The sequence below is a fragment of the Microcaecilia unicolor genome, chromosome 1 (genome assembly GCF_901765095.1).
Source record: "Microcaecilia unicolor chromosome 1, aMicUni1.1, whole genome shotgun sequence".
NCBI lineage: Eukaryota > Metazoa > Chordata > Amphibia > Gymnophiona > Siphonopidae > Microcaecilia > Microcaecilia unicolor.
This window is the reverse complement of record NC_044031.1, coordinates 193,927,458-193,941,198: the sequence shown is the minus strand read 5'-3', so window position 1 is coordinate 193,941,198 and position 13,741 is coordinate 193,927,458. Positions and strand designations below refer to the sequence as shown.

Here is a 13,741-nt window from a genome sequence, read left to right as displayed (position 1 = left end):
CTTTTCCGCTCCAGTTTGGTTTGCAGCCTCTTTGTTTAGAACATGCAGTTTTCTTCTTTATGGGTCTTGGCAGTCCCTGTGATTGTTTCTTTTCTCCGGAGGAACGTTTGAGTCTTGGGTGGCAACCTTCTCTGACCTCCGTTTGGCTTGTGGGACAGGGGCCGAGCTAGATACTCTGATATTGTCTGTAACCTGTCTGGGTGGTGTGGTCTCTGGTGCGGCCTCGCAGGGCCATTTGCTGGCTGCAGTGGAGTGTATTTTTGCCTTCGTCAGACATTGCCATTGGTAGGTTGGCACAGGGCCCCGACCGGTTTTCACGTTTTTTTTGTCGGGGGATTCCGGCTGTTCCCCCTTCTCTGAGGACAAGCAGGCCATAATTCCTGTATGACAAGCAGTCTTCAGTTTCCGTGGAGCAGAGAGGTCATGTTTGTGGTCTCTCCTAACACATCAAACTTTTACTTTTTTTTTTCCTGGTGCCTTTCCTGCTGGTATTGCTTCTTTGCCTCATTATTTTTTTTTGTTTTGTTTTTTTAATCCCTCTAGTGTCCCTATTGCTTTTTGACAGGGTTTGTTTCCTTTCTTTTTTTCGGCTCCAGAGGCCATCTTATGCTTGAGCTCTGGCTGGGTTGCATCAACGTTTTCCGGGGGTGAGTGGCCTTTTTCCCCTCACCATTAAGCTGTTTGATTTACTACTACTACTACTACTACTTAACATTTCTAAAGCGCTACTAGGGTTACGCAGCGCTGTACAATTTAACATAGAGGGACAGTCCCTGCTCAAAGAGCTTACAATCTAAAAGACAAGTGAACGGTCAGTCCGATAGGGGCAGTCAAATTGGGGCCGTCTGGATTTACTGAACGGTAGGAGTTAGGTGCCGAACGCAGCATTGAAGAGGTGGGTTTTAAAGCAAAGACTTAGCGTTGTCTATTTTCACCTTCATGTCTTAGAAGGTTCTCAGTGGCTTCAACTACTATTCCCAGTATAGTAAGGTATAGTAAGGTCACAATTCTCCTTCCTGTGTCCTCTGCTTTCTCTTGCAAAAGAGGACACAGACAGCCAGAGAAGTCCAGTGCAAAAATATTTTTGGTGCTAAGCCTGGTCCATTGACATTGGTATTAGAAGGGTCGTCCCCGATGGCTGTAGTGGCTACTTCTGACACTGGTACATTCTGACACTGCCTGAAAGGCCTGGAATGAAAGAATTAATGAGATGCTTTTAAATGGTAGGCCTACAAGGTTGAATATGAAACCTGTTGAATAACCTGAAGTGGTATAAAACCATGCTAAATCTTAAAAATAATACAACAGGCTTGGGATAAGAGGCAGTGTTCTATTGTGGATTAAAAACTGATTAAAAGATAGAAAACGTTAATGGCCAGTATTCTCAATGGAGAAGGGTAGATAGTGGGGTTCCCCAGGGGTCTGTGTTGGGACTGTGACCATTTAACGTATTTATAAATGATCTAGAGATGGGAGTAACTAGTGAGGTAATTAAATTTGCTGATGACACAAAGTTATTCAAAATTGTTAAATTGTAGGATGATTGTGAAAAATTACAAGACAACCTTACGAGACTGGGAGACTCTAAATGGCAGATGACGTTTAATGTGAGCAAGTGCAAAGTGATGCATGTGGGAAAGAGGAACCTGAATTGTAGTTACGTAATTCAAGGTTTCACATGAGTCATCGACCTGAAAAGGGACCTAGGTGTCATCATTGCTAATATATTGAAACCCTTTGCTCAATGTGTGTCAGCGGCTAAGAAAGCAAATAGAATGTTTGGTATTATTAGGAAAGGAATGGAAAACCAAAATGACGATATTATAATGCCTTTGTATCGCTCCTAGTGCAACTGCACCTCGAATATTGTGTTCAATTTTGCTCACCGCATCTCAAAATAGATATAATGGAAGTAGAAAAGGTACAGAGAAGGGCGACAAAAATATTCAAACAGTTTGCTATCAGGTGAAAAATTGTTAGGACAACAACAGAAAATTACTTAAACTTTGTGAAAGCCTTCTCTGTAATTGGACAGCATGACAATGATAACAAAGATGAAGCTGCAAGTGATGAATTAACACTACTAATAACGCAGATGATAATGACGATGATGATAAAGCATCCTTTGCTATAAGGAAGTTAAGTGTTTTGCAGGCCCAGTTAAAAGGCATCAATAATATTGTGGCCTGGCCTGATTTGAAGGAACTTTATATCAGACTGAGCAATCTACTTCCTGATAGTGCAATTGTTGAACACTTTTTTAGCTATGGTGGATTAATGACTCACAAGTGCACTTACATGCATGATAGTCATTTTCAAAATTTATTTTTATTAAAAGTAAATAGATTGAATTGTAGAGCAATAAAATTGTTGGGGTAAAAATGTTAACAATAGTTGCATTCATTGTAGTTACGGTACTTTTATTTTTTTACTCTAAAAGTATTAAGCAGTAACTTTTTACTTTCACTTAAGTCAATTTTTTAGTGTGTTCTTAATTGTACTTTTAATTAAGTATTTAAGAAATACATATTTATTTTTACTTAAGTACTTTGAACAACATTGCCTTCCTCTTCTTTTATCTCATCCCACCCTGCCAGCTTCCCCAATTTTGCTGATATCTGTGTGTTTGAAATCCAGGACTCATTCTCCACTTTAGTTCTTACATCAAACCATACCGTGCAGTGATCACTGCTGTCCAAGTGGGTGTCCAGCTAATTTTTAGACACACTCTGTATATTCATGAGTATTAAATCCAGCAACACCTCTTCATGCTGATTTCCCTCACCATTTATCTAAGCAAAGCCCCTTGTTAGAGCATTCAGTATTTATCATGTACTTTCTAAATGAGATACATTAATCCACTTCCAATAGATTAAAGGCACCCAGTATCAATATCAATGCTCTTCCCAGGAATATTTTCCAGTCGGGTGACATGAAGGAGTAACCAGGTGGAGGCGAGTGAGTCCTGCACAGTATTACAAAATGTTCTGTTATCTGGCGGTCAGTAAAATCAGCTGGGTGGTGCATCCATCTAAAAAGTCATGGTAAGAACACTGAACCACCTTCCCTTTCTTTCCCACCTTTGCAATATCGGAGATCAAGTCTCTGTCAAATTCCTCCATTTGGGTTGGTTTGTAAACCACAGTGTGGATGAGTGCCATCTCCTCTTTTCAGCATAATCCACAGGGCTTCCCCTTTTCACCCACCTCCTGCATTTGATCATCTTTAATATTGTCTTTTACATAGAGAGCTGCTGCTCCTGCTTTTTTGCCATCTCTGTCACATCTGCATAGGTTATTGCCAGGCATGGCAATATCCAATTCATGAGACTCATTGAGCCATGTCTCTGTAACTGCCAAAATGTCCAAGTTCATATCCACAATTGGGGCTTGTAGATCAGGAATTGTATTAGCTAAACTCATGGCCTTCCACCAATATTTAGATGGTTTGCTCGTATTTTGCAAAGTTCTTGTTTTGAATACCTTCTCCCCTTGGTTGAGATAATGTGTCTTGTTATTTTTACCACTACTGTAATGTGTATTCTGGGCCTGATTATGTTTGCTGTTGAGCCATTCTGTCTAGCTTGCTTTCAGTTCCTCAGAGCCTGTCCATGGCTTGAGGGCAACAATTGTCACTTGTCTCAGCAATCTATCAGTTCAGGGTTAGCCAGAGCTTTTTTGCCCCTCAAGAATAGCAGTAAAACAAAAATGCACATTTTATTCTTAATCTGCCACAGCATTCTCCCTGTCTCACCAGGTGCTCTATTTACCTGCTACTGGACAACTAGCGGAGATATATGAAGTGCTTGTCTTTGAGATATTACTCTCGATGCTGTTGCTCTAAGCCAGCCAACCCAAGTTGTTGAAAAGTCCAAAATTTGGACTCCTCTGCTTGGAAGCATACATCTTTGTAATTAGGATACTCCAACATGGTTGTCGTGGTTGTATTCTGATCTGGATGTGCCCTTGAGTCAACCACACAATGAGGGACACCCCCCCCCCCTTGTGATACAGGAGTGGTTAGCCATTTTCTTGCATACTACTATAGTGCTGCTGCCCAACATGGGTGGAGGAGGTGTATAACCCAGTCTGGCATTGCTGCCAGAACCTGGCCAGCATTGGATCCAAGGCAGTGGGAGCTAGTAGGCTCATTTTCAAAAGAGATGGACGTCCATCTTTCGACATAAATAGGAAGATGGACGTCCTTCTCCCAGAGACATCTAAATTGATATAATCGAAACCCGATTTGGACGTCTCCAAGTGCAGTCCGTCGCAAGGACATCCTAATTTCAAGGGGGCGTGTCGGAGGCGTAGCGAAGGCAGGACTTGGGCGTGCCTAACACTTGGACGTCTTTGACTCATAATCAAAAAAAGCAAGGACGTCCCTGACGAACACCTGGATGTTTTCACCCGGACTTTTTTTTTTTTTTTTAACGAATAAGGCACAAAAAGGTGCCCGAAATGACCCAGATGACCACTGGAGAGAATCGGGGATGACCTCCCGTTACTTCCCCAATGGTCACTAACCCCCTCCCACCCGAAAAAAAAAATCTTTAAAAATATGTCGTGCAACCTCTATGCCAGCCTCAGATGTCATACTCAGGTCCATGACAGTGCATGAAGGTCCCAGGAGCAGTTTTAGTGGGTACTGCAGTGCACATCAGACAGGTGGACCCAGGCCCATACCCTCCCTACCTGTTACATTTGTGGAGGAAACAGCGAGCTCTCCAAAACCCACCACAAACCCACTGTACCCATATATAGGTGCTCCCCTTCACCCGTAAGGGCTATGGTAGTGGTGTACAGTTGTGGGGAGTGGGTTTTGGGGGGCTCAGCACACAAGGTAAGGGAGCTATGTTCCTGGGAGCATTTTATGAAGTCCACTGCAGTGCCCCCTAGGGTGCCCGGTTGGTGTCCTGGTATGTCAGGGGGACCAGTGCACTAGAAATGCTGGCTCCTCCCACGTCCAAATAGCTTGCATTTGGGCGTTTTTGATTTGGACGTCTTTGATTTCGAAAATCACCGAAAGTCAGAAACGTCCATGTCTAGGGACGTCCAAATTTAAGGTATTTTCGAAACGAAAGATGGACGTCCATCTTTTTTCGAAAATATGGTTTTCCCTGCCCCTGGATTTTGACGTTTTGCAAAGATGTCCAAATTGCAACTTGGATATTTCTTTCGAAAATGCCCCTCCATGTGACTTTCCCAAAACCACAAGGAGCTGGCTTGAGGTTTGAACCTTGGTCTTTTAGGTCCAACCTGCTGTGAATTGTATTAACATGTCTGAAAAAATAAAGGAAGGTGTTCCATTTGAGTCTTATTAGTAAAGTGAATTTTTTCTTTGTTTTAATGAAAATTATATGCAGGTCATTTTGTAAAATGTAAACATCATATGTTTTCTCCATATCTTTTCTGTTACTCAGGGGTGTTAAAACAATCCTGTTCACCTTGAGCACAATGAGTATGGACTTGAAAAATTGACCTCTGAATCTGAAGAAAGGATTCAGCTTAGAATGGTGTGGATACTTCTAGTAACATTTGCCTAGTTGGGAAACCTCTTGGATGTTATCATTAGTTGTGGGTAACATCAGTGCCTATGGTCCCCATTTGTAAATAAGGAAGTGTTAAATAGATTTTGTATAGCTGTGAAAAATGCAGTGTTACAAACCCAGCACCCCTATGTGTAAGGAAAGGAGTACTGTTGCCATGGAAACCCAGTGTGCTCTATCTTTCAGAGCTTGCCCAGCCCTAACTCCCCCTACTCCCATCTGCATTCTGTTAGTTTCCTATCATACATGTATATCCCAGCTCTGTAATAGTGCTTGCTTACAAAGAGGCAGGCATGCAAAAGACCTTTTTCAACTGTGCCAGCTCCTTGCTGCCCACAAAGGTGGGGGCATGTTTGTGAATTAAACTTTCAGATGTGTATGCAGAAAACTGATACAGGCCTTAGCAGTGTACACACACACAGACATAATAAATTAAATCCATCCATTATAATGATTTAACAAAACCTGCGTTCCTAAAAAGAAGTTATACAATATATTCACACTCTTGCATTGTTTTCAGAGTAGTTCTTGTCATTGCCATTTGGGAATAAGAGGGATTGTTTTTCCTTTATCATTATTGGCAACTGTGGGTCCCCTTTGGGAGTCTGTCTTGTTACATATATAAAATGCTGAACTGATGGTTTATTTTCTCTGAGTGAAATGAGGAGGCAGCATAGAATTTATAAATATATGTATGCTTTTTAAATGTTGACCATAGTGTTTGTCAGTTAGGATGAAGTCAGGAGCATGAAGGGGAGATCTGCCAAACAGGGCTCCAGTGCTGCCATACCCTCCCCTGCTCCTACCTCCATTTGCGCAGCTGTGCTTGAGCCTCGCCCATCTTGTTTATGATGCAAACCACAGGTTGGTTCCATGTTGTGGATAATGGGGTCCTACAGGGAGCATACATTTGGATTTCCAGCTTATGGTGTCCTATCTTTCTGAGTCTGCTTTTTAAATTAAATACTAGAAAATGACTGGGAAGTGTTCTTGGATTAAAAAGAAGAAACATGTAACTAATAGCTGTGTAAATGAGTATTAAACTTTATTTTTTTTCAAAAGGCAGCTTATTGTTTTTTTAAAAAAAACCTGGGTGGTGTGGGAGGATATTCTAAAATGCTGTGAAAGCCTGGAGCTTTGAATCTGGCATCACTGGTGCAGAAATCTGTAGTGAATACTGTTTGCAGACACTCCACATATGGCTGGATTTATATGCATGGGGAATTTTCACCTTTCATGTGGCACTGGCTATCAGAGGATGATGTCATCTTGTAGCTGATTGGCTGCATCAGCACCTAGTGCAGAGAAGAGAAAGAAAAATGCCGGCACAAACCTCAACGGTGCGATTGTGGTGTCTTCCATCTGTCCTGGAAAGGAGTGTTTGATTAGTGAAAGAGAATCGACTGCATGGGGGATCATGCAACCTCTTTGGAACCATCCTAGTGTGAGGGGAATTTGAGAGCTGTCAGAGGAATGAGGCGATTGATTTGCAAGCGGATCTGTGATTGTAAGTTGCAAAATCAAGGTGGAGGGAAGGGAGGCAGGGAATGTTGGCAGACACATTGTGAGAGGATGTGTGCAAGGAATACATGCATTAGTAGCTGAAAAGAAAGCATTGTCCTACAGAGTCCTAGCATTAGCTGAAATTTAGATGAGGTTCGGTCTGCAGATCTTTTGTGCTTGGTAAGGAAATGAATTTTGTGTTCACAGACAGGGGAATGTTTGTATTTGTATGATCTTACTATTTTTACAGTTGACTCTGCACTGTTTTTGTTATATATTTCAGTTCTGCAGTAATTCTTTGATAATGCCACAGTAGTATTGCATAAATGGTATATTGCTGTCAAAAACATTTTATCTTGCTTTCTTCCCACCCTCAGCCCTATAGGCCACAGACAAAGAGCAATATAATTAATATTGATTTTTGCTTGCCTTTTCTCTACCTTTTTCTGAGTGAACTGCAGCTAGGACAGTTAATTTCATGTTTTAAGATTTGAGCTAATAGTTGTTTCTCTGATGCTACCATTTGCAGATAAAAGCTTTGATGATGAAGAGTCAGTGGATGGAAATAGGCCATCGTCAGCTGCTTCAGTCTTCAAAGTTCCAGCTGCTAAGAAACCCGGAAATCCAGGAAATAGCACCAGGAAGCTGGGAGTAGCTGCAGGATCCAAGGTCGGAGGTAAAGTAAATCTCAAAATTCTTTGGTCTGTTGCTATGTTGACCCTTACACAGTTGAACTGATAACCACTACTTTGGGGAAAGTTTTATTTGTGACTGTAGTATTTTGTGGAATTGAAAACTCTTGAGGTGCAATGTTCCAGTAACCGTACTATTTATTTGTATTTCAAGGCTATAGAACCTATATTTGTATAGTGTTGGTGGCTTTGTTATAGGTAGTACCTTTTCTTCATTCAGCCACATTTTTATAACCTGTAAACACTCTGTGGTCCTGTACATAGTTTGTGCAACTTGTAAAGTGGTGATATTGTTGTATGTGGTCTTGTTCCTTTCTACCCTTTTTGAGAACTCCCCCACCCACCCCAGGGGAGTCTCTCCAAATGAGTTAGTTTAGCATATACCATGATGGTAATAAATCTCACTGTTAATCTATTATCTTTGTGAACAAATGTTAAGCAAAATTTTCTTAACCAGATCACAGCAAAGGACATCATTGTGGTCTATAATTAAAAGCCAAAAAAGGCATTACTCATCCATTCAGCAGTCACACACCAGTATGTGATAGCATATGACTTGACTTTTGTAGCTATGCTGTAGCTACAGTAGTACATAGAATGTTAAAATGAAGAGCAAAATCTTGGTCTAGAATACTTGGTATAAGAAATGTAATATAAGCTTTCCTACTTGTCCATGTTTTTACTTCAATGTAGAATGCTATTATTTTGAAAATAGTTGCTTAGTCTGTATATATGCCAAAGGCTTTTACTTTGGGCCGTTTCACCCATTTCACACACTGGATGGAAAAGCCTGCTTACAAGCCAAACTATTTGCTGTGCTCCCCTTCAGCGGTACATGACCATCTTCTATAAGGAACCCCAGAGCAAGAAAACATCTTCTCCTTGAAATGCTCAAATCTCATTCCTAACGAATAGGACATTCTAGTCCTGCAGGATTTAAAATCTTTTGCCTGAGGTGTACTTGTACCAAATATACAGTTTCATTTTCTGGGAAGTTTTAAGAGATTTGGAAGAGCAGTAGTAAGTAAGCTATTTCCAATTACAGTATGTGCTTATCAGTTTTTCCAGTCTCCTTGATGAAAAAGAAAATCTGCCCTGCTTTTTTTTTTTTAAAAAGTGGGAAAGAGATCTTGAAGAAATGCATAGAAAAATTTTACATTAATTTTTGTTATTTTTTGTACTTTTTCGACATGGCAGTTTTTCTCCATCTTGAGACTCCAATTGGATTAGGACTGGACATGAAGTTCCATGAGCCTTTATTTGCAACTACCTTGGAATTATTCCTCCTGTTTTATATTTTCTTCTTCTCCAAAGTACCTAGTTGGTTATGGCAGCACCAGTCCTGGGCTGGGGACTATGCTCTAGGGCTCCTGTTTTGGAATCTGACGTGGCCATTAGGTGTTGCTTTTTAATAATGAACTGCTAGGTACAGGAGCATGCAAGGAAGGCTGTGAATGCTGCTTAAGTAAGTGTTCTTAAACTTTTTTGGTTCCTGCACTCAGTTAACCTTATCAATTAAACTGTTGCATCCCCTTTGTAAATCATGTCCACTAGTAATTACTTACAGTTACCTATGTTGCTGTAAGCTGTTAACAGTGTTAAGTGCTAACCGGTTGCTAAAATTACATGAATACACAGTTCTATGCTACCAATAACTGCCCTAATAACTGCCTTCACTTTGGAAAGGTTTCAGTAAATTGTCTTAGATTTGAAGACCCAGTTTGGCCTGTTCATGTAGCCCCAAGGGGTGTGGGCACCATGGGTTAAGAACACCTGCTCTACAACATCCATAGCTGACCTAGGGAGCAGGATACCTGACTGGGAAGCATTCCACATGGCAATGCACTGTCATAGAGTCAATTAGCAGCCACACCCCTTTTATTTACTTGGAAAAAAAAATCATTTTTCTCATTATTCCAGAATGTTATGGGACACTTGGTTCAGTCTGTTGTAGTCCCTTTCGGCAGTTAATTTACAAACTGTCAGAAGGGCGAGTAAGCAGCAGTGGTATTGGGGGGGGGGGGATCCTTGAAAGAAAATATTTAGTTTTCACATGGCCATTCTCCATTTCCTATCTTGTAGAAGGCTTTGATGAGAAGACTGATACTTCAGACATTCTGAGCATTAATATTCCGCAAGATTCTATAATATAAATGTGATAACATCCAGTCAAGTTGTTGTGAAGCAGCTGAGTCTTCTGGATGACTAGAATTGGTCAAGGATTCTCAGATATGTCCTTCCAACCTGCCAATCAGTCAGGGTTTCAGGATTATACACAATGGACTAGTTTCTATAATGATGTTGAAGAATCGTCGCTGAAAAATATAAATGCTGAGCGCTATTCTATAAAGGATCCACGTCCTTTAAAGAATAGTGCTAATCACATAAACGGCTTCTAACTTGAGGCGCCGGTAATTAGATCTGCTGAAAAAGCAGGTGTAAATGCCAGCAGCTAAGTTAGGCACCGATCCAGTCTATTCTTTAACAATGCACATAAATTCTGGGAATGCCACTGTCCATGCGCCCTTGAAATTATGTGCTATAGGATTTCTGTGCACAGTGTTACAGAATTCGATGTGCATGTAGCTCCCATTTAATGCTAATTAACACCAATAATTTGTTGTTAGCCACCAGTTATTGGCACTGGTTGGTTCATTACTCAAGTTGCAGTTCAGATCTCTAATGTACACTGATTTGCACATGCAACTTTAATTTCCATGTATAGAAGCCCAGGAAATAAGTAAGCCTGAGATTGAGAGACAGTTTTGTAGCAGGGTACCAACTTGCCTCCTTGAGAATACAGTAAAGTCTTGATTCCTTGTCATCAAGCAGATGAATCCATTACAAGTGGGTTGTGTCCATCAACCAGCAGGGGGAGATAGAGAGCACTGAAAAACCATAGTGCCTCATGGCCAGCTAGCTCCACCTGCCTCTTCAGTATTCTCTATCTCCCCAGCAGGGTGGTTGCAGCTTATTCAAGCTCCTTCAGAAAATCTGCCTGGGGTGGCTCCTGTGCTTTTGCCAGTTGTAGCAGGGGTGTTGTAGCTGATGGTGCCCACTTTAAAGGCAAATAGGTTAGCCCTTTCCCTGCCTTACCCGGCCCCCAATGTGGAAGTAGACAAATAGGCAAGTCCTGGCCCTGTCTTTGCGCACGCTGTGGATGCAGGCACATAGGTTCGCCCTTTCCCTGCCTTTACCACGCTACTGATCCTCCAGAGTTGGAAATTAGCCTCTTTCACTGTTGCCTCAAACTTTCCTCACAGCGTTAAAAAAAAAAAAAAAGTCGCATTACGCTGTGGCGCTGCGATCCACGAAAAGAGGTTTTCTTCTGATTGTGCAGCGTGACCGGAGCTCGAAGACTCAGTCTGGTGAGGTAAGAGCATTTTGTAGCTCCTCCGGGGAGGGCCCGCTTTCGGGACAATTTTGGCGCGAATCTACCATTTTGAATTTCCGCTGCTTTCGGCGATGGCTGCTGAGAAAGTAAAGCGCTGTTCCGTTTGTGGCAAGCGCAAATCTGCAGCGGGGCTCTGTAAGGCGTGCTTTTCAGATGGGAGAGCCGGCCCGAGCATGGCGAGCGATGTTCCTTCCTGCTCCATGGAGCTGGCAGCGGGCGCCATTTTGGAACAGCATGGCGCAACCCCCACTGAGGCGGAGGGATTTGAGCATGGAGGGGCGCCTCGTGTAGAGGCTAATAAAAGAGCTGTTTCCCCCGGACTGGAACCGGGAGGCCAGGGTGAGCCATTTTCCCCTGAATTTGTTTTATTGCTGCATAATGCATACATGTTAAAAAGAGCTCTTCCGCAGGGGTCCTCTGCGGCCCTGCTTTCTGTATCCCCTCCAGTGGAGTCTGGCCTTGGATTACGAGGTCCTCTCTATAGAAGACCCTGGGAGTACTGAGACCTCCTCCGGTAATCCGAGGTTGGCAAGTACTACGAAACCTGCTCGAGCTTTTCCTTTGCATGACTCCATCCAAGAGCTTATCACGCCTCAATGGGCTGACCCCGAGGGGTCTTTGAAAGTTGCCAGGGCTATGGGGCAATTATAGCCTCTAAGTGAGGAGCATTTGGCGCGCCTAGCAGTGCCTAAAGTGGATGCCCTAGTCATGGCTGTGACAAAGAAAACTACCCTCCCAGTGGAAGGAGGAGTTGCCCTGAAGGACATGCAGGACCGTCGCCTGGAGGCAGCTATGAAACAGTTCTTTGAAATTTCATGCCTATCCTTACGGGCTTCTGCATGCAGCTGCTACGCTGCCCGAGCCTGCCTCGCTTGGTTACAACAGGCAGTGAAACAGCCCAGAGATGGAGCGGAGCCCCTTACGGAGGTGACACCGTGGATGGAGTCGGCTTTGTCATTTTTGGCTGACGCCCTTTATGATCTGGTCAGAGCTTCGGCTAAACAGATGGCTGTAGCGGTGGCGGCTCGCCGTCTTCTGTGGCTACGGCATTCGGCAGCTAACAATGCCTCTAAGCAAAGGTTGGTGAAGTTGCCCTTTCAAGGGCTTCTCCTGTTTGGTGAGAGTTGGAGAAAATTGTGAAAGGCCTGGGGGATGCCAAACCCCAGCGCTTATCTAAGGATAGGCCACAGCCTTCTTCCAAGGGTCAGGCGGTTCCCTCCTCTTACAGACCTCGCTTCCGTGAAGCTAGAAGGTATCGCCCGGGGCATTCTGCTGGGTTCACTTCGCGTGCCCGTTTTCAGCAGAGGAACTCCTTTCGCTCGGACAAACGTTCCGCAGCAGCAGGCTCAAGACCTGGAGTTCATGGGCGACCCTCTCGATGGTGCGCCGGCCCCCTTCTCGATTCCTGTGATAGGAGGACGACTTTCCCTCTTTCTCGAGGAGTGGGCCAAGATTACCTCAGATCAGTGGGTCTTGGACCTGATCAGAGAAGGCTACAGAATAGAATTCAATGCCCCGATAAGAGACATGTTTGTGGAGTCACGATGCGGTTCTGCCGCCAAACGGGTGGTGGTAGAGGAGACCTTGCAAGGCTTGATTCACATTGGGGAGTAGCCCCTGTGCCTCCCCCCGAGAGCGGCTCTGGCCGTTACTCCATTTACTTCATGGTGCCGCAAAAAGGAGGGTCTTTTCGGCCTATCCTAGACTTAAAACAAGTCAACAAGTCTCTGAACGTGTGGCATTTTAACATGGAAACCCTGCGCTCCGTCATAGCGGCGGTACAGCCAGGAGAGTTTTTCACGTCTCTGGACCCGAAAGAAGCTTGCTTGCACATATCAATTTGCCCCCCCCCCCCCCCCCCCCCCCCCAGAGGTTTCTGCATGTTGTGGTATTTCCAGTTTCGGGCCTTGCCTTTTGGCCTCGCCATAGCTCCCCGACCTTCTCCAAGATAATGGTGGTACTAGCTGCTTTTCTCAGGCGAGAGGGTATTCAGGTTCACCCGTACCTAGACGACTGGCTCATCAGAGCAGACTCTGCAGAAGAGAGTCATCAGGTTACAGCCAGAGTGGTCTCAATACTGCAATCTCTGGGCTGGGTCGTCAATATAGCCAAAAGTCACCTGACCCCCTCTCAATCTCTAGCATATTTGGGGGTCCGGTTCGACACAGCCTCGGGAATGTTCTTCCTACCCGAGCAAAAGCGGTGCAAGCTTCAGAACCAGGTCCGTCTGCTCCTGAGGATGCCTCACCCGCGAGCTTGGGACATTGTCCAGCTGTTGGGGTCGATGACGGCCACTTTGGAAGTGGTGCCTTGGGCGAGAGTGCACCTGATACTTCTGCAGTGCTCCCTGCTTCAACGGTGGTCTCCAGTATCTCAGGATTATCAACGCAGACTCACGTGGTTCCCTGCGGCACGGCTCAGTATGGAGTGGTGGCTCTCAGACGGCATGCTGCGGCAAGGAATGCCGCTAGTGCTCCCCGATTGGTGCCTGGTGGTAACAGATGCCAGCATGAAAGGCTGGGGTGCACATTGCCGGGGAAGGCATGCCCAGGGTCTTTGGACACCCGAGGAGTCACACTGGTCCATCAATCGCTTGGAGTTGAA

The 13,741-nt window shown here is 44.0% G+C and overlaps 1 protein-coding gene across 1 annotated transcript in view; it reads left to right on the top strand.

Moving 5' to 3' along the window:
- Positions 1-13,741, top strand: part of CLASP2 (cytoplasmic linker associated protein 2) — a 977,269-nt gene that overhangs the window by 276,544 nt on the left and 686,984 nt on the right. Inside the window, 1 exon segment of the mRNA XM_030203481.1 lies at positions 7,581-7,727. Coding sequence (XP_030059341.1) covers positions 7,581-7,727 — 147 coding nt within the window.